The 23596-nt window shown below is 43.8% G+C and overlaps 1 protein-coding gene across 1 annotated transcript in view; it reads left to right on the top strand.

Annotated features, from left to right (window-relative positions):
- LOC309560917 (sodium- and chloride-dependent neutral and basic amino acid transporter B(0+)-like) overlaps positions 1 to 23596 on the top strand; it is an 84456-nt gene that overhangs the window by 2357 nt on the left and 58503 nt on the right. Inside the window, exons 2-3 of the mRNA XM_082264607.1 lie at positions 2846 to 2993; positions 5388 to 5519. Of these exons, the coding sequence (XP_082120733.1) occupies positions 2846 to 2993; positions 5388 to 5519 (280 nt within the window). The remainder of the gene's footprint in view (positions 1 to 2845; positions 2994 to 5387; positions 5520 to 23596) is intronic.

The raw sequence follows: 23596 nt of genomic DNA, 5'->3' as shown, positions 1-23596 counted from the left end.
CAATAGAGCAGCTCCTCAGCTGCATCGGTTGTCATTACAAGAAAGCCGACCGTCGGCTCTAAACAACGGTAGCGGGGTGATGCCTCTAGCTGCAGCCGAGGCCACATATTTGCGTTCTGTTGGTGTGAAGGGGTTACGGGGCCCAACTGTGGGAGTAAGAAATGGAATATAGAATTATAGAAGAATGTCCCAACAATAGTGTCAGTGATAAGAATAATGTCCCATATTTGATATCAGTGAGAATAATAATGTCCCATATTTGGTGTCAATGGGAGGAACAGTTCCCTGATTATTGGTGTCAATGGGAGGAATAGTACCTCATCATTGTGTCAGTGGGAGGAATAGTGCCCCATCATTGGTGTCAGTGGGAGGAATAGTGCCTATTCATTGGTGTCAGTGGGAGGAATAGTGCCCCATCATTGGTGTCAGTGGAAGGAATAGTTCCTCATCATTGGTGTCAGTGGGATGAATAGTGCCTCATCATTGGTGTCAGTGGGAGGAATAGTGCCCCATCATTGGTGTCAGTGGGAGGAATAGTGCCTCATCATTGGTGTCAGTGGGAGGAATAGTGCCCCATCATTGGTGTCAGTGGGAGGAATAGTTCCTCATCATTTGTGTCAGTGGGAGAAATAGTTCCTCATAATTGGTGTTAGTGGGAGGAATATTTCCTCATCATAGGTATCAGTGGGAGGAACACTTCCTCATCATAGGTGTCAGTGGGAGGAAAAGTTCCTCATTATTGGTGTCAGTGGGAGGAATAGTTCCTCATCATTGGTGTCAGTGGGAGGAATAGTTCCTCATATAAGTGGGAAAACTAATGTCCCAAGGGCCAGATAAAGGCAAGCAAAGGGCAAAATTTGGCCCCTGGGCAGCTAGATCATTTATTTCTAAACTGTCACTGTAATGGTAATAGAGTGATGGAATATTGCAGGGGAGATATACAATTGATCTAGATCATTTGACTGTTATAAACTGCTGGGAGTCAATCTGTTTCTGTGAACATAGCTATTAGCAATATGAATGACTACTATAAATCTACTTTTAAAGTGGTAGTAAACACAGTATAGGAGATATTCTAGGGAGCAGAAACCAGTGATGTCACCAGCTCAAGCATTCTAAAGGAATGGCATACCCGCGCTGTTCCTTCAGAACCCTGTGCTGCGGCCATGAGATGCGCAGGAGTGACGTCATTGTGGCTTGATCATTCAAGCGGCTGCAGCCCGTGAACCCTGAAGGAAGACTGGGGGAGGATGGAAGCCTTTGCAGCTATGAAATCGCGCCACTGGAGGGCTTAAGTTGTGTTAACTTAACTTCACGCATGTATAAGAAAAAAATCCTATTTTTTATTGCTCTTGCATCTGATTGGGTGTTCAAAGTGAACATAACTTCACCTTTATTGCTAAGCTAAGTGAACTTTCCCTTTGCTAAATAACTAACCTCCACTGCTTTGTTGTAACATTCTTAAAGTCAAGTCTGATTTAGTAAAAATAACTAGTACACAAATGCTGTATTACAAGTATTTATTTTGGTAAGTTAATGCTAAATTCATTTAGCTAATGATTAAAAACACATTCATCAAAACCTTACAGAAGGATTGGAAGTGATTTGAAGACAATGAAAGGAATAGTAGCAGTCCAGGGTTTATTATTTTAGGTTTTATTAAAGGCTCCAAGTTTGAACTGTAAGGGGGAAACTATCAATACCTACCACAGCAAGAGCACCTTCCTGATGCTTTCGCATTATGTGTTCTTCTTTATAATTGTTTATAGAACCTCACAACACATACAGTATCTATCATATTTACGTACCCAGATCTCCATTTGTTTGTTACACTTAACATAGATCATATCAACATACCCATATATCTTCCTTCAATTAAACATGTGCAATTTATTTCGTAACAAATCGATTTTCCAACGAAAATTAGATTTTTGGAGATTCATATGTATATGAATCTCGGAATGCACATAGAAACAAATTTCAACGAATCTGAAGAAAGTTATAACAAAATAAACGAATGCATTTGTTTTATTCAGATGGCGTCACATGAAGCGATAGTAGTTCAGGCCTGTGTGGAAATTAAGTCAATTTTTTAATTAGTTTGATATTAGTTTTGAATTCGGATTTGAGTACGTTTGTGATTCAAAATTGAATTTGTAATTGTCACAGTCAGTCGAATTCCACAGTCTACTTCAATTCTTAGGACTTGAAAAATGAGAGGGTGCCAAATCCTGCATTATATTTATTCAGGTGCATCTGAAAATATCGAATATTTAGGATATATGAATAACCCAAAAACCAAAATATTGAAACCGTAAACTAATACTGTATATGGCAATCTTCCAAAAAAGCTGCCAATTTTCTCAAATCAATCCGGACCAATGAATATAAGAAATGAATGCCTAAAATACAAAAGGATTTCCGAAAATGAATTGGTTCAACATAACAAATATGATGAAATTAAATTCTTCAATGAACGAATGCATCCAAAAGGAAACGGAAATGTCTGGCGTGCACATCTCTACCTTCAATGCATACATGACAAATACAGGTCAACCAGTACTTGACACCAATTGGCCATAGTTTACAAGTCATAAAGACAGCGAGTCTGACTTACTAAACAGGTTGAAAATCTTCACTCAAAAGTCTGTGTGAATATTCACTTAAATTAGCAAAGCAAGTGAAAAGCAAATTCCTGTTTACTTTAAATACCCAATCATCTGTACATGACTGGATAATTAAAATTAATATTTACACAATTGTTTTTGCTTTTGTTTCAGTGGGTTTTTTTTTTAATTATGTCATGCATTTAGCAAGCTTCAACGTTATTTTTTTTCTTTTTCAGGATAACACAAGTGTGAACGGCACAAATGAAAATCCAGAGCGAGAGTTTTGGTCTAGCAAAACAGATTACTTGTTGTCCTTAGTGGGGTATGCCGTAGGACTTGGGAACGTCTGGAGATTCCCATATCTAGCGTACAAACACGGTGGAGGTACTGTGAACAATACACTGTCTTCTGAATACCATGACTGAGTGGGTGTAGATCAGTTTTAAAAAAAGTATATACTGTGTATTGTAATCCCCTTGCAAACAGAAAGGTATGCTTACATACTTCCCAAGTGTCTGAAGGAAAAAACTGTTCTTGCTGCTCATAGCAATCAAACAGATAATTAAGTTAAAAAAAAAAAAAAACATTCAAATTAAAAACTATGAAAAAAAGAGTACATTTTGGCACATTTTTTTCCTTCTTTTTTCACATTTCACATCCAAAGAAAGAAAGTGAGTCATTGCATTTCCCCCATTGTGTCTGCTGTTTGCCTCAATACATAAAATTTACAGTGAACAGGCTGGATCAATGCCTTGCCATGTTCCTCATTAGAGTATTTTATTAAACTTGTATTGTCTTCTTTTTTGCCTTTATTTGGCTACAACATAACATTCTAAAATACATAGTCATCACTGCTGATTTTTTTTCATGTCTTCTGTATCTACAATTTATAATTGTGTAAAAAAAAAATACAGGTCCAAAACTATTAACAAATGACCCATCCAAGGTCAGAATGTAGACCATTAAAGGATAACATAATAAATGCACATATTTTTTTTCAGAAAATTCAGGGCAGTTATTATATTTCCTAGCAGGAGCCTGAAAAACACAGCACCGTGTTCAGTAGATCACAGATCCTCCTTGTAGCTGGGGTTCCTTCCCATTTTAGACCCCAGAATATGGGATGGCTCCCCCTCATTTTGGGATACCTTCCTGGTTTATGCATGCTCTACATGAAACGCACGATGCGCCTTGACCATTCTGTGTACATTGAGGTTCACATTGCCCTTGGTTGGTCCTTGCTCTTTTTGACCTTTATATACCTATATGTGATTGTGGGGTTGTCTCCAAATTACAATGTTCGTTTATTGTTACTCATTGTTCATGCCTGTATACTTGCATGTGGTTATTTTTTCTTGTAATGCTTCTTCTTTTTCTCAATAAAATGTTTTGAAAAAAAAAAAAAGTAGATCACAGATGCAATGTGAGCTCCTGCAGACATGTCCTCCAGCATTCAGCCCGCATCTCTGTATGGGCCTTCTGTTTGTAAGCAGAAGGACATATCAATTGACTACGAGAGCACTCATCACTGTCCCTAAAGCCCATTAAAACTACAAGTCTATCTGCTGTGGTGGCAGATTATACTTTTAGTTTTAGGAAACTGTGAATTAATGACGTAGCCCTGCACAACTGTGCTCTTTTCAAAAAGTGACAGCAGGTGCAGGGAGAAGAATCCACGCCCACTGTCACAGGGAAAGGGGCATTTGGGAGAGAAACAGGAGGAGCTGGAACATGTTACATGTTCCACCCTAAATATTTGAAAAGTAAACTTATCCTTTAAAGTAAAATTTCAGGTTCCATTGCAATTTAAATGGTTAGTTTGGACCAAGCTGGCTCAAACAAACTATTTGCATTACAGAATGAAGAGGTTGCTGTGTCTGCTGTAATGGACTGTAGTAGTATTTGCTTCATACAGTAAGCAGTGTTGTGTTCACGCAGCAGTACTGGCAACTTCCCGTCTGCTTCCAAAATTAAATAGAGTTTGGCTTCTCAAACATTCAGGAGAAGCCTTGTATTTTTTATCGATTAAAAAAGTCTTCCCTTGTTTGGCCAAGGTGTAGAGGAGGGCAGATAATATCATGATTTCCACATTGGCCAATCAGAGGAAGCTGTGTATTGTATAAAGTCTTACAGCCTAACTTTTGCCAAAATGTTTTATTGGGTTGTATGTAGAGTAGATAGTGTTAGAGCTTCTGTAACTTTTTTTTTTTCCAGTGGTGTCCCTATTGGAGATATTCCCCCTCAACTCCTATCAGAACAAGAAAAGATAAGAATTCTCTCCGATGGAGACACACGCTGTATGCAAATGATTTGGTACAATTTGAAAGGGATAGCATTTCCACTCTTATTTTTATGGCTGTTTTTGCTTCCCTGTTCTGGTGACACCTACAAACTCTTTTTTTGTACAGGTATCACAGTAACAAGAAGGGAGGGGAAATTCTCTCAGTAAGGTCACAGACATGAATAAGACCTGTTAACTCTTTCCCACTCAATACAAAACGAAAAAATAAAAAAAAATTGGTTGGAGTTAGGCTTTAAAACAGCCCTGTCTGCATGGTCTAGATGTTGCTGTCAAAAACAAAATCTGTTGCATCTCTATTATCAGGTCCTGTATATGGTCACCCTAATACTGTAGCTCTAAATGCTACTGAAACACCCAGTAAGCCAGACATATAGGTTATTAATTTCTTTAAGCAATGCAGATGTTAGGACAACTTATTTAAATGCTTGCAATAATGTGTGCTAAAACCATTAACCTGCTGCTCTTATCTGTTTTAGGTGCCTTCCTGATCCCTTATGTAATAATGCTGGCTCTGGCAGGTTTACCTTTATTATTTTTAGAGTGCTCACTAGGCCAGTTTGCCAGCCTCGGCCCCATTGAAATATGGAGATTCGCTCCCTTATTCCAAGGTAATCTTGAATTTTTCTTTGTTTTACTGTCATTAAGAAGGTCCTGTTGAGTTAAGATTATTGAAGGGCACCTGATGTGAAAGAAATATATACTGATCTAGAAAATATATGCAACACACCAAAGTGAAGCAAAACTCCAGATCTACATCTTTGTTCCAGATAACTGACCTTTATTATATATAATATAATATTATATGTCCTACAGGACAAGTGTCCTTTAAGTAAATATAATTTATAAATATAATCAATAATAAATTATGGTGTAACAATTTTCTAAATATATCTGGAGTAGGTAAGGTAAATCTATGTTTATATTAGCTTTGTGTAATCTCTTGCACAGCAGGTCTATGAGAGGGAGGGAACACCTCTGTGAGCTTATCAGGGTCTAAGGCAGGGGTCTTCAAACTATGGCCCTCCAGTTGTTCAGGAATTACAATTCCTATGATGCCTAGTCACGTCTGTGAATGTCGGAGTTTTACAATGCCTCATGGGATGTGTAGTTCCGCAACAGCTGGAGGGCCATAGTTTGAGGATCCCTGCATATTATACAATGCTCTTAATCTTACGCAAGGAGTTCACTGTCAGGAGGAGAAAGCAAAGTGATCAATTGCACAGAGTGGTATTGATCTTCAATTGTCTAAACCAGTGTTTCGCAATCTTTTTTCCAATCAAGGCACCCTTTAAAAAGATGTGCAATCTCAAGGCACCCCATTCTAAAATGTAAAAAATGAAACTAATAGTTTTACATAATGCAAAAACATCCACATGCATAGGACACCCATAGTTAGAGGTGATTTATTCTTGAAAAACAAATACAACTTGCATGCCCACTGGTACTGACTAGTACTCAAGTGTTTCTCTTTCCACTCAGTTGCTCTCCCTCACTCAGCTAATGTGACCCCAGTGCTGATGGAGAGGGTCAGGGGCGAGGCAAACAAGGATGCTGTGCAGACGCTCAATGTCTTCCTTTTCAACCTATGAAGTCATTGATTTTTAGGACGCCTGTAGCTGGAAGATTGTAATGGTTTACAGTACAAATATGTGACTTTGTGTAACTAAAAGGCAGGGTTGGCCCACTTACTGGCTTGTATACAACTTTGAGGCAATTTGTAGGAAATTTTGCCAAGGCACCCCTAAAGAAAACCTGAAGGTACCTCAGGGTGCCTGAGCACCATGGTTGAATAAAGCTGGTCTAAACAGTGGGGTGAGGGGTGATTGGGTGACCAAGCTGCATTGTTCAACTGCAATAGAGAAAAGCGAGGCCACAAATTATGTTGTGCAATGTCCCATGGGTGTTTGGCTTACAGCACTGGCTGGGCAGAATTAAACATTTTTTAACTTTTACATCCAAATATATATGTGTTTTAGCTGTTTGCCTGAGGTTAAGCTTTAATAAACTATGGTATAAGAAACATTTATTTACTGTAAAATATAGGAACATTTAAGTAAGGTAATTCTTTGAAAACATCACATGTTGAGAACCAGCGTGTTTATACAGAACTATACCCTTAATCCTTTCTAAAAAAAAAAAAAAGACTCCAATGCTTACCTAACACCTGACCCAAGATTGGTCCACCTGTAGGTTCCTTTGTCTGTAGATGTACTTAGAGACTTACAAGATTGCTATCATCAGACAGGAACTGTGCCACTGATTGGTTGGTTAAGACTCCCGTGAATCTCGATCTCAGCAAGATCAGGGGATTCTACTGTCCAGCCGTGGAAGTGACTTTGCCTGTACACTTCAGAAAAAATGGAAGGCTGTCTCTGTGTGTTGCTCAACAGTTGTTTAGTGAATAATATTAAATCAGGCAAAAAAGATTACTCTATAAAAAGCCATGATTAGCAGAACAATTATAGCAGATTTCATAAAGCCAAGGAGAGAGTTTCAGTGAAAACAATGCTTTCAAAACCGTGAAATGATGTAACAAAAGTAGATCCCGGAATGAGTGAAACTGGGAGAGTGCTTAATGATGAAGTTAAAAAGTTTAGGTTAAGGTGAGTCAGAAATAATTAAGAAAGGCATTATGAATATGATTTGGAATAATTAGGCAACCAGGACAGTGACACAAGTGCAAGGGCAGTACAGATATGTGGTTGTAGCAATTACTGCATATGAACCCGGCAGAGTCATTTAAAATAGAACGGAGTATTAGACCAAAAAGTTAATATGAAAAGGATATTTTGGTGCATTAATAAATATTTCTCTGTTAGTCATACTCTAGTTATTATAGAGAAATACAGGATGAAAATTGTTTCCTCCTAAGTTTTGATATACAATCAACGCAGTTTCCCTCCACCCCCCTCCCTGCTCTAACACATACCCAGTAGCACAGTACCACCAGCATGACAACCCACCTCCCTCATCATCACTCAGGGCCTTCAAAATTGCACTGCTACTGCCAGACCGACTCTGCAGAGGTAGTCCTGCTGCTGCTGCTGCTATGCACAGGGCATGCTGGTGAGGGAAAACTTTGATATGCTAGCTCCTGCTGCTGCTGTACTGAAAGGGGGGGGGGCTCAGAATACGGGATAGGAAGCATAATACTTAGTAGAATTGTGGGTATTAACTACCTTTGGTGTTAAAATCTGTTCCTTTACGAAATCCCTTAAAAGTCATCACAAATTATGAAAATGGGGATCACTGTTTTTTTTTTTTTTGCTTGATTCAAATGCAAGCATAATTCAGATTAATACATTTTCTTTCTTATTAAATTTTGTCCATTTAAGCCACACACTATTGTATTTTACAGGTTACATCACTCAACTGCAGAGATTAGTATCTGACAGAGAGATGTCACGATGCAAACTTTGAAAATCAAGTGAAACAGATGTGCACCAGATCCAACTATTGTGTGTATATAGGGCAGTACACATGGGCCGAATAGCCAGTTGCATAGGTTGGTTTCTATTGAACCGGCCAATGCCACCGGACATTCACTTTTGACGTGATATAGTTATTGTGTGTAGGTGGCACATAAGAATTCTACATTAGAAATATCATAGCCACTGCAGGTACATCTGGAGAAATAGGTGGCTGAATCTGGTAGGTAGCAGAAATATGGCTCAGATGGTGCTGCCTCAGGCAGTACCTAAATGTGACATCCAGGCATGAAGAGGTGCACGGTACACTTCATACAGTTGTGTTCAAAATAATAGCTGTCCAACATCACTAACCAAATCAGTCGCTGTTTTTGGTATAAATTATATTTCTAGATGGCAAATAATTTACTAGTAGGTGTAGTAAAGTAATAGAAAACCAACAGACCCAACAGTCATGACATGCATGCTGCTGATTCTGTTTAATTGAAAGGGGGGTGTTCAAAATAATAGCAGTGTGGAATTCCATTAGTGAGGTCATTCAGTCTGTGAAAAAAACAGGTGTCACAAGCATGGCCCTTATTGAAGGAGGAAGGCAGCAAATGTTGTACATGCTAGGTATAGTGCATTTCTCTCTGAAGATCTGAGTTAAATGGGTCATTCCAGACATTGTTCAGAAGAACAGCATATTTCGATAAAAAAGTTGATTGGAGAGGGGAAAACATATAAAGAAGTGTAGAAACGGATAGGCTCCTCAGCTAAAATGGTCTCAAAATCTTTAAAATGGCAACCAAAGCCAGAAAGACGTGAAAGAAAAGGGAAAACTATCATTCTAATGGATGAAAGAATAGCCATAATGGCAAAGACTCAGCCAATGATCAGCTCCAGGATGATGAAAGAAGATGTAAAGTTACCTGTCAGTACTGTAACAATTAGAAGACACCTATGTGCAGTGGCGGTTCTACATTAAATTGCTCCCCGGGCAAGACTCCCTTCCGGGCCCCCCCCCCCCGCAAAAAAAAAAAATAACATGACAACATAACAATAAATGCAGAGTGCCACAGCATTGTTGCCCCAAATAAATGCAGAGTGCCACAGCAATGCCCCCAATAAATGCAGAGTGCCACAGCATTGTTGCCCCCAATAAATGCAGAGCGCCACAGCAATGCCCCTTTTCAATGCAGAGCGCCACAGCAATGCCCCCTTTCAATGCAGAGCACCACAGCAATGCCCCCTTTAATGCAGAACGCCACAGCAATGCCCCCTTTAATGCAGAGCGCCACAGCAATGCCCCCTTTAATGCAGAGCGCCACAGCAATGCCCCCTTTCAATGCAGAGCGCCACAGCAATGCCCCCTTTAATGCAGAGCGCCACAGCAATGCCCCCTTTCAATGCAGAGCGCCACAGCATTGCCCCCTTTAATGCAGAGTGCCACAGCAATGCCCCCTTTAATGCAGAGCGCCACAGCAATGCCCCCTTTAATGCAGAGCGCCACAGCAATGCCCCCTTTCAATGTAGAGATGCCACAGCAATGCCCCCTTTCAATGTAGAGATGCCACAGAAATGCCCCCTTTCAATGTAGAGATGCCACAGCAATGCCCCCTTTCAATGTAGAGATGAAACACCAATGCCCCCTTTCAATGTAGAGATACCACATAAATGCCCCCTTTCAATGTAGAGATGCCACAGCAATGCCCCCTTTCAATGTAGAGATGCCAAAGCAATGCCCCCTTTAATGCAGAGCGCCACAGCATTGCCCCCTTTAATGCAGAGCGCTACAGCATTGCCCCCTTTCAATGTAGAGATGCCACAGAAATGCCCCCTTTCAATGTAGAGATGCCATGCCAGAGTGCCACTTTTCAATGCAGAGCGCCAGCGTTCCAACCCCCCCCCCCCCGCGAGACCCGTCCGTGCACTTACCTCACTTCTCTTCACGTCTCCTCAGTCCTCCCGCGGCGCCTCCTCCTCGACCAATGGCGTGGGGTTTGCCTTTCGGCCAATCAGGAAGCGGAAGGACCCGCTCCCTGATTGGCCAGGAGGAGGATCAGTGTGACAATAGCGAATTTTCATTCGCTATTGTCACACAATGGGCGGGCTCGGGGGGAGCAATGCTCTGCTCCTCGGCTCGACTCGGCTGCGGCGGTTTTAAGCATGGGCGAACGGGGCTCGGGTGGTCCGGTACCATTTGATCCACGGACCGGTACCGGTCCGCGGCCCGGGCATGCCGCCCCCCCACGTGTTATGAAAAAATGCCACCCCGGGCGGCTGCCCCGTTCGCCCGTGCCTAAAACCGCCACTGCCTATGTGAAACCAAGCTATCGGCAAGAAATGACATGCTGAAGAGATTACAATTTGCCAAGAACACATTGACTGGCCTAAAGAGAAATGGCGCAACATTTTGTGGACTGATGAAAGCAAGATTGTTTTTTCTGGATCTAGGAGCCACAGACAGTTTGTCAGATGATCCCAAAACACTGAATTCAAGCCACAGTACGTGAAACATGGTGGCGCAGCATGACATGGGGATGTTTCTCAAATTATGGTGTTGGGCCTATTTATCGCATTTATCGAGGGATTCATGGATCAGTTTGAATATATCAAAATACTTGGAGAGGTCATGTTGCCTTATGTCAAAGAGGAAATGCCCTTCAAATGGGTGTTTATAGAAAACCTGTGGGGTGGGGCGTGGCCTGGCGGCTGATGAAGATGGCTGCTTGAATCTGCTGCTCCGCTCCTCCACAGCACAAACAAGAATCCCCAGCCTCATTATAAGCGGCATACACCCTACAGAACAGAGGCTTACTCTCAGGGCACCCCCTGGATTATGTCCTGGAAAAAAACTCAAAAAAAGGGCCCATGCAGGCTCCTGGATTATACCAAAATGTCTCTGCTGTGCTCCGGTCAGGAATGTGGAGACCCGGAGCGGCAGACGGAACAACATGCTGCAGCTCTCTCTGCATCCCCTGACATGGAGGACACTATGGATCACCTTCCAGAGCAGATCACCTCCCCGGGAGACAGAGGTAAGAGACTTGCTGACTCATCTGCATAATCCCCTGACAAGTGCCTCCCATAACATGGCACTGGGACCTGTAGTCCCACAGCAGACCTGCCAACTTCACAATCCCTTGCAGCATATCCTACTACTGACAAACCGGCCTCTGAGCACTCCCTTAAGGCCATGCTACTGTCTCTGCAAGCTGATCTCTATAGGGAAATAAAAATCTCTATTAATCAGATGCAAGACAAAGTTAACTCTTTAGAAGAGCACACTGACCTTTTTGAACAGCAACTCTCTGAAGCCACTAAAGCCTACGATGCCATTGTGGACATTCAAGATGACTAAGCCACCGCTATTCATATGCTCCGCTTAGAAGTCGCCGATCTTGATGATAGGTTGCGACGGAACATTACCAAGATTAGGGGAGTCTCTGAATCCCTTGCCACCCCTGAAATAGGGCCTTACCTACACCAACTTTTCCGTAAGCTTGCTCCTACATTAACAACAAATGACATGCTCATTGACCGAACACTCAGGATCCACAAACCATAACACCTTCCAGCCTCTGTCCCCAGAGATATCCTGACAAAGGTACACTTCTTCCATGTTACAGAGAATATCATGCGTGCGGCGTAATCCATGCATTCTCTCCCAGAACCCTTTAACAAGGTGTCTCTCTACAATGACATATTTGCAACCACTTCCCAAGCCTTAGCGCCAGTTACTTCTGTACTAAGTGAACACTGGATAACCTACAAATGGGGCTTTCCCAAAAAGTTGCTGATAACCTACAGCAACCAACAAAAGACCTTTATGACACACATGGAAGGTATCAAACAGCTCAACAACTGGGGTATAATCTCACAAATACCTCTTCCAACCCCTAATGGGAGGCCATCCTCCAGAATATCCAACCCTTGGGACTCATGCGCTTCTTCTTAATCAAGGGGTGCCCACCTACATCATGACCTTCACCAGAAGGTACATCCCTAAGGCTGGATACCATCCCTTTTTCTTTTTTGAAGTTAATATGTAAGTGGAGGAGCGGAAGTGCTCATGATTAGTGTTGAGCGAACACGGACTGTATTATTCGTGTTCGTACCGAATAATTGGATTTTTTGTACCCGAACACGGACACGGACACTTTACTGTATGTTCGGGTAAAAATCCGTGTTCGGTCGTTTTATTTCCGGGTTTTGCATGCTTTGGCGCTCTTTTCATGGCGGGCTTTCAACAGCCAATCAACAATCGTTTAACTGGTGTGCCTTAAGCCATCCCAGCCATGCCTGCAAATGTCTCAGTAGCTGTGATTGGCCGTCTGAAGCATGTGACCAAGTCTTTATAAGTTCGAGGCAGCCGCAGCGGCGTCATTATGCTGCTTAGATTCAGGGACAGAGAGCACACATCAACGTGCTGGCTGCTGATTAGGGAAAGATAGGCAGGAAAAAACCATTTGTGTCCGGATAGAATTGAGGGACAGGTCGGAGTGTTTAGGCAGGGCGAGTTGTAGGCATTTTAGGGATAGAGTCTGCTGAATTATATAGGGTCAGTGTCTTCTACAAACTACAATCGATATTGCTGTGTGGGGGGTGGGGTGAATCTGCACTCAATCCTGATCTACGATCTCTTCTCAATCCTGTTAGGGACAGAGTCTGCTGAATTTTAGGGAAACTGTGTTCTACAAACTACAATCGATATTGCTGTGTGGGGGGTGGGGTGAATCTGCACTCAATCCTGATCTACGATCTCTTCTCAATCCTGTTAGGGACAGAGTCTGCTGAATTTTAGGGAAACTGTGTTCTACAAACTACAATCGATATTGCTGTGTGGGGGGTGGGGTGAATCTGCACTCAATCCTGATCTACGATCTCTTCTCAATCCTGTTAGGGACAGAGTCTGCTGAATTTTAGGGAAACTGTGTTCTACAAACTACAATCGATATTGCTGTGTGGTGTGGGATTGGAGATAGGCAGGTGTCAGTGATCCACATCCATTTTTCTGTGTGTGAGCTGCAGTGAACACAATCTTTTTGGGCTGCAGTGAACACAATCTTTTTGGGCTGCAGTGAACACAATCTTTTTGGGCTGCAGTGAACACAATCTTTTTGGGCTGCAGTGAACACAATCTTTTTGGGGTGCAGTGAACAAAATCTTTTTGGGGTGCAGTGAACACAATCCTTTTTGGTGTGCAGTGAACACAATCTTTGTGGGGTGCAGTGAACAAAATCCTTTGTGGGGTGCAGTGAACACAATCTTTTTGGGGTGCAGTGAACAAAATCCTTTTTGGGGTGCAGTGAACAACATCCTTTTTGGGGTGCAGTGAACACAATCTTTTTGGGGTGCAGTGAACAAAATCCTTTGTGGGGTGCAGTGAACACAATCTTTTTGGGGTGCAGTGAACACAATCTTTTTGGGGTGGAGTGAACAACATCCTTTTTGGGGTGCAGTGAACAAAATCCTTTTTGGGGTGCAGTGAACAAAATCATTTTTGGGGTGCAGTGAACACAATCTTTTTGGGGTGCAGTGAACACAATCTTTTTGGGGTGGAGTGAACAACATCCTTTTTGGGGTGCAGTGAACAACATCCTTTTTGGGGTGCAGTGAACACAATCTTTTTGGGGTGCAGTGAACACAATCTTTGTGGGGTACAGTGAACAGAATCTTTGTGGGGTGCAGTGAACAAAATCTTTGGGGGGTACAGTGAACACAATCTTTGTGAGGTGCAGTGAACACAATCTTTGTGGGGTGCAGTGAACACAATCATTGTGGGGTGCAGTGAACTCAATCTTTGTGGGGTACAGTGAACACAATCTCATACTGAAGGTTTGAGGGTGCTGCCTGTTCCATACTCCCCCTACTCCTCATCTAGCCTTTTAGGGGTACAAACAATAGTAATTGGGGCCTAGTGTGGTTGTGTACGTGTGATATACATACACTTTTTTGGGATCATATTTTCTATTCCGCTATTTAATCAAAAACCTTTGGGGATCAGTTAAATTGGGGGATAGTCTGTGTTGGTACGTGTGAGAGAGATCCACCTTTCCAAGTTGTTGGGGTTCATCTCATACTTCTGAAGGTTTGAGGGTGCTGCCTGTTCCATACTCCCCCCTACTCCTAGCCTTTTAGGGGTACAAACAATAGTAATTGGGGCCTAGTGTGGTTGTGTACGTGTGATATACATACACTTTTTTGGGATCATATTTTCTATTCCGCTATTTAATCAAAAACCTCTGGGGATCAGTTAAATTGGGGGATAGTCTGTGTTGGTACGTGTGAGAGAGATCCACCTTTCCAAGTTGTTGGGGTTCATCTCATACTTCTGAAGGTTTGAGGGTGCTGCCTGTTCCATACTCCCCCTACTCCTAGCCTTTTAGGGGTACAAACAATAGTAATTGGGGCCTAGTGTGGTTGTGTACGTGTGATATACATACACTTTTTTGGGATCATATTTTCTATTCCGCTATTTAATCAAAAACCTCTGGGGATCAGTTAAATTGGGGGATAGTCTGTGTTGGTACGTGTGAGAGAGATCCACCTTTCCAAGTTGTTGGGGTTCATCTCATACTTCTGAAGGTTTGAGGGTGCTGCCTGTTCCATACTCCCCCTACTCCTAGCCTTTTAGGGGTACAAACAATAGTAATTGGGGCCTAGTGTGGTTGTGTACGTGTGATATACATACACTTTTTTGGGATCATATTTTCTATTCCGCTATTTAATCAAAAACCTCTGGGGATCAGTTAAATTGGGGGATAGTCTGTGTTGGTACGTGTGAGAGAGATCCACCTTTCCAAGTTGTTGGGGTTCATCTCATACTTCTGAAGGTTTGAGGGTGCTGCCTGTTCCATACTCCCCCTACTCCTAGCCTTTTAGGGGTACAAACAATAGTAATTGGGGCCTAGTGTGGTTGTGTACGTGTGATATACATACACTTTTTTGGGATCATATTTTCTATTCCGCTATTTAATCAAAAACCTCTGGGGATCAGTTAAATTGGGGGATAGTCTGTGTTGGTACGTGTGAGAGAGATCCACCTTTCCAAGTTGTTGGGGTTCATCTCATACTTCTGAAGGTTTGAGGGTGCTGCCTGTTCCATACTCCCCCCTACTCCTAGCCTTTTAGGGGTACAAACAATAGTAATTGGGGCCTAGTGTGGTTGTGTACGTGTGATATACATACACTTTTTTGGGATCATATTTTCTATTCCGCTATTTAATCAAAAACCTTTGGGGATCAGTTAAATTGGGGGATAGTCTGTGTTGGTACGTGTGAGAGAGATCCACCTTTCCAAGTTGTTGGGGTTCATCTCATACTTCTGAAGGTTTGAGGGTGCTGCCTGTTCCATACTCCCCCTACTCCTAGCCTTTTAGGGGTACAAACAATAGTAATTGGGGCCTAGTGTGGTTGTGTACGTGTGATATACATACACTTTTTTGGGATCATATTTTCTATTCCGCTATTTAATCAAAAACCTTTGGGGATCAGTTAAATTGGGGGATAGTCTGTGTTGGTACGTGTGAGAGAGATCCACCTTTCCAAGTTGTTGGGGTTCATCTCATACTTCTGAAGGTTTGAGGGTGCTGCCTGTTCCATACTCCCCCTACTCCTAGCCTTTTAGGGGTACAAACAATAGTAATTGGGGCCTAGTGTGGTTGTGTACGTGTGATATACATACACTTTTTTGGGATCATATTTTCTATTCCGCTATTTAATCAAAAACCTTTGGGGATCAGTTAAATTGGGGGATAGTCTGTGTTGGTACGTGTGAGAGAGATCCACCTTTCCAAGTTGTTGGGGTTCATCTCATACTTCTGAAGGTTTGAGGGTGCTGCCTGTTCCATACTCCCCCTACTCCTAGCCTTTTAGGGGTACAAACAATAGTAATTGGGGCCTAGTGTGGTTGTGTACGTGTGATATACATACACTTTTTTGGGATCATATTTTCTATTCCGCTATTTAATCAAAAACCTCTGGGGATCAGTTAAATTGGGGGATAGTCTGTGTTGGTACGTGTGAGAGAGATCCACCTTTCCAAGTTGTTGGGGTTCATCTCATACTTCTGAAGGTTTGAGGGTGCTGCCTGTTCCATACTCCCCCCTACTCCTAGCCTTTTAGGGGTACAAACAATAGTAATTGGGGCCTAGTGTGGTTGTGTACGTGTGATATACATACACTTTTTTGGGATCATATTTTCTATTCCGCTATTTAATCAAAAACCTCTGGGGATCAGTTAAATTGGGGGATAGTCTGTGTTGGTACGTGTGAGAGAGATCCACCTTTCCAAGTTGTTGGGGTTCATCTCATACTTCTGAAGGTTTGAGGGTGCTGCCTGTTCCATACTCCCCCTACTCCTAGCCTTTTAGGGGTACAAACAATAGTAATTGGGGCCTAGTGTGGTTGTGTACGTGTGATATACATACACTTTTTTGGGATCATATTTTCTATTCCGCTATTTAATCAAAAACCTTTGGGGATCAGTTAAATTGGGGGATAGTCTGTGTTGGTACGTGTGAGAGAGATCCACCTTTCCAAGTTGTTGGGGTTCATCTCATACTTCTGAAGGTTTGAGGGTGCTGCCTGTTCCATACTCCCCCTACTCCTAGCCTTTTAGGGGTACAAACAATAGTAATTGGGGCCTAGTGTGGTTGTGTACGTGTGATATACATACACTTTTTTGGGATCATATTTTCTATTCCGCTATTTAATCAAAAACCTCTGGGGATCAGTTAAATTGGGGGATAGTCTGTGTTGGTACGTGTGAGAGAGATCCACCTTTCCAAGTTGTTGGGGTTCATCTCATACTTCTGAAGGTTTGAGGGTGCTGCCTGTTCCATACTCCCCCCTACTCCTAGCCTTTTAGGGGTACAAACAATAGTAATTGGGGCCTAGTGTGGTTGTGTACGTGTGATATACATACACTTTTTTGGGATCATATTTTCTATTCCGCTATTTAATCAAAAACCTTTGGGGATCAGTTAAATTGGGGGATAGTCTGTGTTGGTACGTGTGAGAGAGATCCACCTTTCCAAGTTGTTGGGGTTCATCTCATACTTCTGAAGGTTTGAGGGTGCTGCCTGTTCCATACTCCCCCTACTCCTAGCCTTTTAGGGGTACAAACAATAGTAATTGGGGCCTAGTGTGGTTGTGTACGTGTGATATACATACACTTTTTTGGGATCATATTTTCTATTCCGCTATTTAATCAAAAACCTTTGGGGATCAGTTAAATTGGGGGATAGTCTGTGTTGGTACGTGTGAGAGAGATCCACCTTTCCAAGTTGTTGGGGTTCATCTCATACTTCTGAAGGTTTGAGGGTGCTGCCTGTTCCATACTCCCCCTACTCCTAGCCTTTTAGGGGTACAAACAATAGTAATTGGGGCCTAGTGTGGTTGTGTACGTGTGATATACATACACTTTTTTGGGATCATATTTTCTATTCCGCTATTTAATCAAAAACCTTTGGGGATCAGTTAAATTGGGGGATAGTCTGTGTTGGTACGTGTGAGAGAGATCCACCTTTCCAAGTTGTTGGGGTTCATCTCATACTTCTGAAGGTTTGAGGGTGCTGCCTGTTCCATACTCCCCCTACTCCTAGCCTTTTAGGGGTACAAACAATAGTAATTGGGGCCTAGTGTGGTTGTGTACGTGTGATATACATACACTTTTTTGGGATCATATTTTCTATTCCGCTATTTAATCAAAAACCTCTGGGGATCAGTTAAATTGGGGGATAGTCTGTGTTGGTACGTGTGAGAGAGATCCACCTTTCCAAGTTGTTGGGGTTCATCTCATACTTCTGAAGGTTTGAGGGTGCTGCCTGTTCCATACTCCCCCCTACTCCTAGCCTTTTAGGGGTACAAACAATAGTAATTGGGGCCTAGTGTGGTTGTGTACGTGTGATATACATACACTTTTTTGGGATCATATTTTCTATTCCGCTATTTAATCAAAAACCTTTGGGGATCAGTTAAATTGGGGGATAGTCTGTGTTGGTACGTGTGAGAGAGATCCACCTTTCCAAGTTGTTGGGGTTCATCTCATACTTCTGAAGGTTTGAGGGTGCTGCCTGTTCCATACCCCCCCTACTCCTCATCTAGCCTTTTAGGGGTACAAACAATAGTAATTGGGGCCTAGTGTGGTTGTGTACGTGCGAGATACATACACTTTTTTTGATCATATTTCCTATTCCGCTATTCAATAAAAACCTTTGAGGATCAATTGAATTGCGGGATAGTCTGTGTCGGTACGTGTGAGAGAGATCCACCTTTCCAAGTTGTTGGGGTTCATCTCATACTTCTGAAGGTTTGAGGGTGCTGCCTGTTCCATACCCCCCCTACTCCTCATCTAGCCTTTTAGGGGTACAAACAATAGTAATTGGGGCCTAGTGTGGTTGTGTACGTGCGAGATACATACACTTTTTTTGATCATATTTCCTATTCCGCTATTCAATAAAAACCTTTGGGGATCAATTAAATTGCGGGATAGTCTGTGTCGGTACGTGTGAGATCCACCTTTCCAAGTTTTTGGGGTTCATCTCATACTTCTGAAGCTTTGAGGGTGCTGCCTGTTCCATACTCCTCCTCCTCCTCATCCATCCTTTTAGGTGTACAAACAATAGTAATTGGGGCCTAGTGTGCTTCTGTACGTGTGAGATACATACACATTTTTTGATCATATTTCCTATTCCGCTATTCAATAAAAACCTTTGGGGATCAATTAAATTGCGGAATAGTCTGTGTCGGTACGTGTGAGATCCACCTTTCCAAGTTTTTGGGGTTCATCTCATACTTCTGAAGCTTTGAGGGTGCTGCCTGTTCCATACTCCTCCTCCTCCTCATCCATCCTTTTAGGTGTACAAACAATAGTAATTGGGGCCTAGTGTGTTTCTGTACGTGCGAGATACATACACTTTTTTTGATCATATTTCCTATTCCGCTATTCAATAAAAACCTTTGGGGATCAATTAAATTGCGGGATAGTCTGTGTCGGTACGTGTGAGATCCACCTTTCCAAGTTTTTGGGGTTCATCTCATACTTCTGAAGCTTTGAGGGTGCTGCCTGTTCCATACTCCTCCTCCTCCTCATCCATCCTTTTAGGTGTACAAACAATAGTAATTGGGGCCTAGTGTGCTTCTGTACGTGTGAGATACATACACATTTTTTGATCATATTTCCTATTCCGCTATTCAATAAAAACCTTTGGGGATCAATTAAATTGCGGAATAGTCTGTGTCGGTACGTGTGAGATCCACCTTTCCAAGTTTTTGGGGTTCATCTCATACTTCTGAAGCTTTGAGGGTGCTGCCTGTTCCATACTCCTCCTCCTCCTCATCCATCCTTTTAGGTGTACAAACAATAGTAATTGGGGCCTAGTGTGTTTCTGTACGTGCGAGATACATACACTTTTTTTGATCATATTTCCTATTCCGCTATTCAATAAAAACCTTTGGGGATCAATTAAATTGCGGGATAGTCTGTGTCGGTACGTGTGAGATCCACCTTTCCAAGTTTTTGGGGTTCATCTCATACTTCTGAAGCTTTGAGGGTGCTGCCTGTTCCATACTCCTCCTCCTCCTCATCCATCCTTTTAGGTGTACAAACAATAGTAATTGGGGCCTAGTGTGCTTCTGTACGTGTGAGATACATACACATTTTTTGATCATATTTCCTATTCCGCTATTCAATAAAAACCTTTGGGGATCAATTAAATTGCGGGATAGTCTGTGTCGGTACGTGTGAGATCCACCTTTCCAAGTTTTTGGGGTTCATCTCATACTTCTGAAGCTTTGAGGGTGCTGCCTGTTCCATACTCCTCCTCCTCCTCATCCATCCTTTTAGGTGTACAAACAATAGTAATTGGGGCCTAGTGTGTTTCTGTACGTGTGAGATACATACACTTTTTTTGATCATATTTCCTATTCCGCTATTCAATAAAAACCTTTGGGGATCAATTGAATTGCGGGATAGTCTGTGTCGGTACGTGTGAGAGAGATCCACCTTTCCAAGTTGTTGGGGTTCATCTCATACTTCTGAAGGTTTGAGGGTGCTGCCTGTTCCATACCCCCCCTACTCCTCATCTAGCCTTTTAGGGGTACAAACAATAGTAATTGGGGCCTAGTGTGGTTGTGTACGTGCGAGATACATACACTTTTTTTGATCATATTTCCTATTCCGCTATTCAATAAAAACCTTTGAGGATCAATTGAATTGCGGGATAGTCTGTGTCGGTACGTGTGAGAGAGATCCACCTTTCCAAGTTGTTGGGGTTCATCTCATACTTCTGAAGGTTTGAGGGTGCTGCCTGTTCCATACTCCCCCTACTCCTCATCTAGCCTTTTAGGGGTACAAACAATAGTAATTGGGGCCTAGTGTGGTTGTGTACGTGTGATATACATACACTTTTTTTGGATCATATTTTCTATTCCGCTATTCAATAAAAACCTTTCTAGGGCAAGATCTTAAATTACAGAAATATGAGGAGACCGTCAAATAAGGGCCGTGGCCTGGGTCGTGGTGCTGCTGGTAGAGCTCCTGTTGCAAGGAGAGGACATGGTCGATCTGTGCCAGCTACACGCACAAGTGAAACACCTTCCTCAAGTGTGAGTAGGCGACAGAACCTGCATCAGTATTTGGTAGGGCATCAAACGCCCCTAGAAGTGATGAGGCCAGAACAAGTTGAGGCGATAGTAGATTGGTTTGCTGCTGACAGTGCCTCCAGTTCCTTCACATTGTCTCCCACCCAGTCTACTGCAGAAAGGTCAGAGTTGGCACCTGCAGCCAATGTCCAACCGTCTTTCACCTCACCCCCTTGCAAATCAGGCCAGCAGTCTGAGCCCCAAGCCATACAGCAGTCTCTTATTCTTTTTGAGGACTCTGTCAGCAGGGTTTCCCAGGGCCATCCACCTAGCCCTGCCCCAGAAGTGGAAGAGATTGAGTGCAGCGATGCCCAACCACTTATTCCTCAAGATGATTACATGCAAGGATCATCGCAGCACGTCTCCGATGATGACGAAACGCAGGTGCCAACTGCTGCGGCGTTCAGCATTGTGGAGACCGACAAGGAGGGCAGGGGTGAAGACTGGGTGGAAGATGATGTGGAGGACGATGAGGTCCTCGACCCCACATGGAATGAACGTCATGCAGGTGAACTGAGTAGTTTGGAGGAAGAGGCGGTGGTCGCACAGAGCCACCAGCACAGCAGAAGAGGGAGCAGGGTGCAGAAGCGGAGCGGCCGTGCCCTAGACACTACGCCCGCTACTGCCCAACGCAGCAAGGGAACGAGCGCACCAAAGTCAGCTCAAAGGAGTTCTCTAGCGTGGAAGTTCTTTAGAAAATGTGCTGATGACAGGACACGAGTGGTTTGCACCCTGTGCAATCAGAGCTTGAAGCGAGGCATGAACCTTCTCAACCTGAGCACAACCTGCATGATCAGGCATCTAAGTGCAAAGCACGAGCTGCAGTGGAGTACACACCTTCAAAACCAAGAAACGTCTCTGGCTCATCCTGCTTCCTCTTCTGCTGCAGTCTCGGCCGCTCCAGCCACATCTGTAGTGATACCGGCACCTGCCACCCCGCAAACAGACGATCTGTCAGCAACACCACCACCTGGGTCACCAACAACCATCTCCACAATGTCCCGTGGAAGCGTTCAGCTTTCCATCTCCCAAACACTTGAGAGGAAGAGGAAGTACCCCCCTACCCACCCGCGATCCCTGGCCCTGAATGCCAGCATTTCAAAATTATTGGCCTTTGAAATGCTGTCATTCCGTCTGGTGGAGACGCACAGTTTTAAAAACCTTATGTCGGTGGCTGTCCCACAGTACGTCGTGCCCAGCCGCCACTACTTTTCCAGGCAAGCCATCCCTTCCCTGCACAACCAAGTGGGGGAAAAAATCAGGTGTGCACTGCGCAACGCCATCTGTGCCAAGGTCCACCTAACTACGGATACGTGGACCAGTAAGCACGGTCAGGGGCGTTATATCTCCCTAACGGCACACTGGGTAAATGCAGTGGCGGATGGGCCTGAGGCGGATAGCAATTTGGCGCATGTCCTTCCACCACCGAGGATTGCAGGGCGCTTCAGTTTGCCTCCTGTTCCTAACTCCTCCTACTCCGCTTCCTCATCCTCTACCGCCTCCTCATCCGGACAGCGTAACACCTTCACCACCAACTTCAGCACGGCCAGGGGTAAACGACAGCAGGCAGTTTTACAACTTGCCTGTTTGGGGGACAAACCACACACCGCGCAGGAGTTGTGGAGGAGCATGGAACAGCAGACAAATGAGTGGTTGCTGCCAGCGAGCCTCAAGCCCGGCCTGGTGGTGTGCGATAACGGGCGAAATCTCATAGCAGCTCTGGGCCTAGCCGGTTTGACGCACATCCCTTGCCTGGCGCATGTGCTGAATTTGGTGGTGCAGAGGTTCCTTAAAAACTACCCCGATATGTCAGAGCTGCTGCAGAAAGTGCGGGCCGTTTGTGCGCACTTTCGGCGTTCTCACCCTGCTGCTGCTCGCCTGGCAGCGCTGCAGCGTAACTTCGGCCTTCCCGCTCACCGCCTCATATGTGACGTGCCCACAAGGTGGAACTCCACCTTGCACATGCTGGAAAGACTGTGCGAGCAGCAGCAGGCCATAGTGGAGTTTCAGCTGCAGCACGCACGCGTGAGTCGCTCTGCGGAACAGCACCACTTCACCACCAATAACTGGGCCTCCATGCGAGACCTGTGTGCCTTGTTGCGCTGTTTTGAGTACTCCACCAACATGGCCAGTGGCAATGACGCCGTTCTCAGCTTAACTATCCCACTTCTATGCCTCCTTGAAAAAACAATTCGGGCGATGATGGAAGAGGATGTGGCACAGGATGAGGAGGAGGAGGAGGATGAAGAGGTAACATTTCCAAGGCTTTCAGGGCAGTCATTCGCAAGGGGCTCCGAGGGTGGGTTCCTGCACACGCAAACGCCAGGGACGCAATTGTCCAGCAGGGGCACAGTTCTGGAGGATGAGGAGGATGAGGAGGAGGAGGAGCTGGAGGAGGAGATGGAACCATGTTCACAGCAGGGTGGCACCCAGGCCAGCTCATGGCCATCACTGGTGCGTGGCTGGGGGGATACAGAGGACACGGACCATACACCTCCCACAGAGGACAGCCTTTCGTTGCCTCTGGGCAGCCTGGCACACATGAGCGATTACATGCTGCAGTGTCTCCACAACGACCGCCGAGTTGCCCACATTCTAACTTGTGCTGATTACTGGGTGGCCACGCT

This window comes from Pelophylax lessonae (assembly GCF_965119305.1).
Source record: "Pelophylax lessonae genome assembly, chromosome: 7".
Lineage (NCBI taxonomy): Eukaryota > Metazoa > Chordata > Amphibia > Anura > Ranidae > Pelophylax > Pelophylax lessonae.
This window is presented reverse-complemented; position numbering and strand designations above follow the sequence as displayed.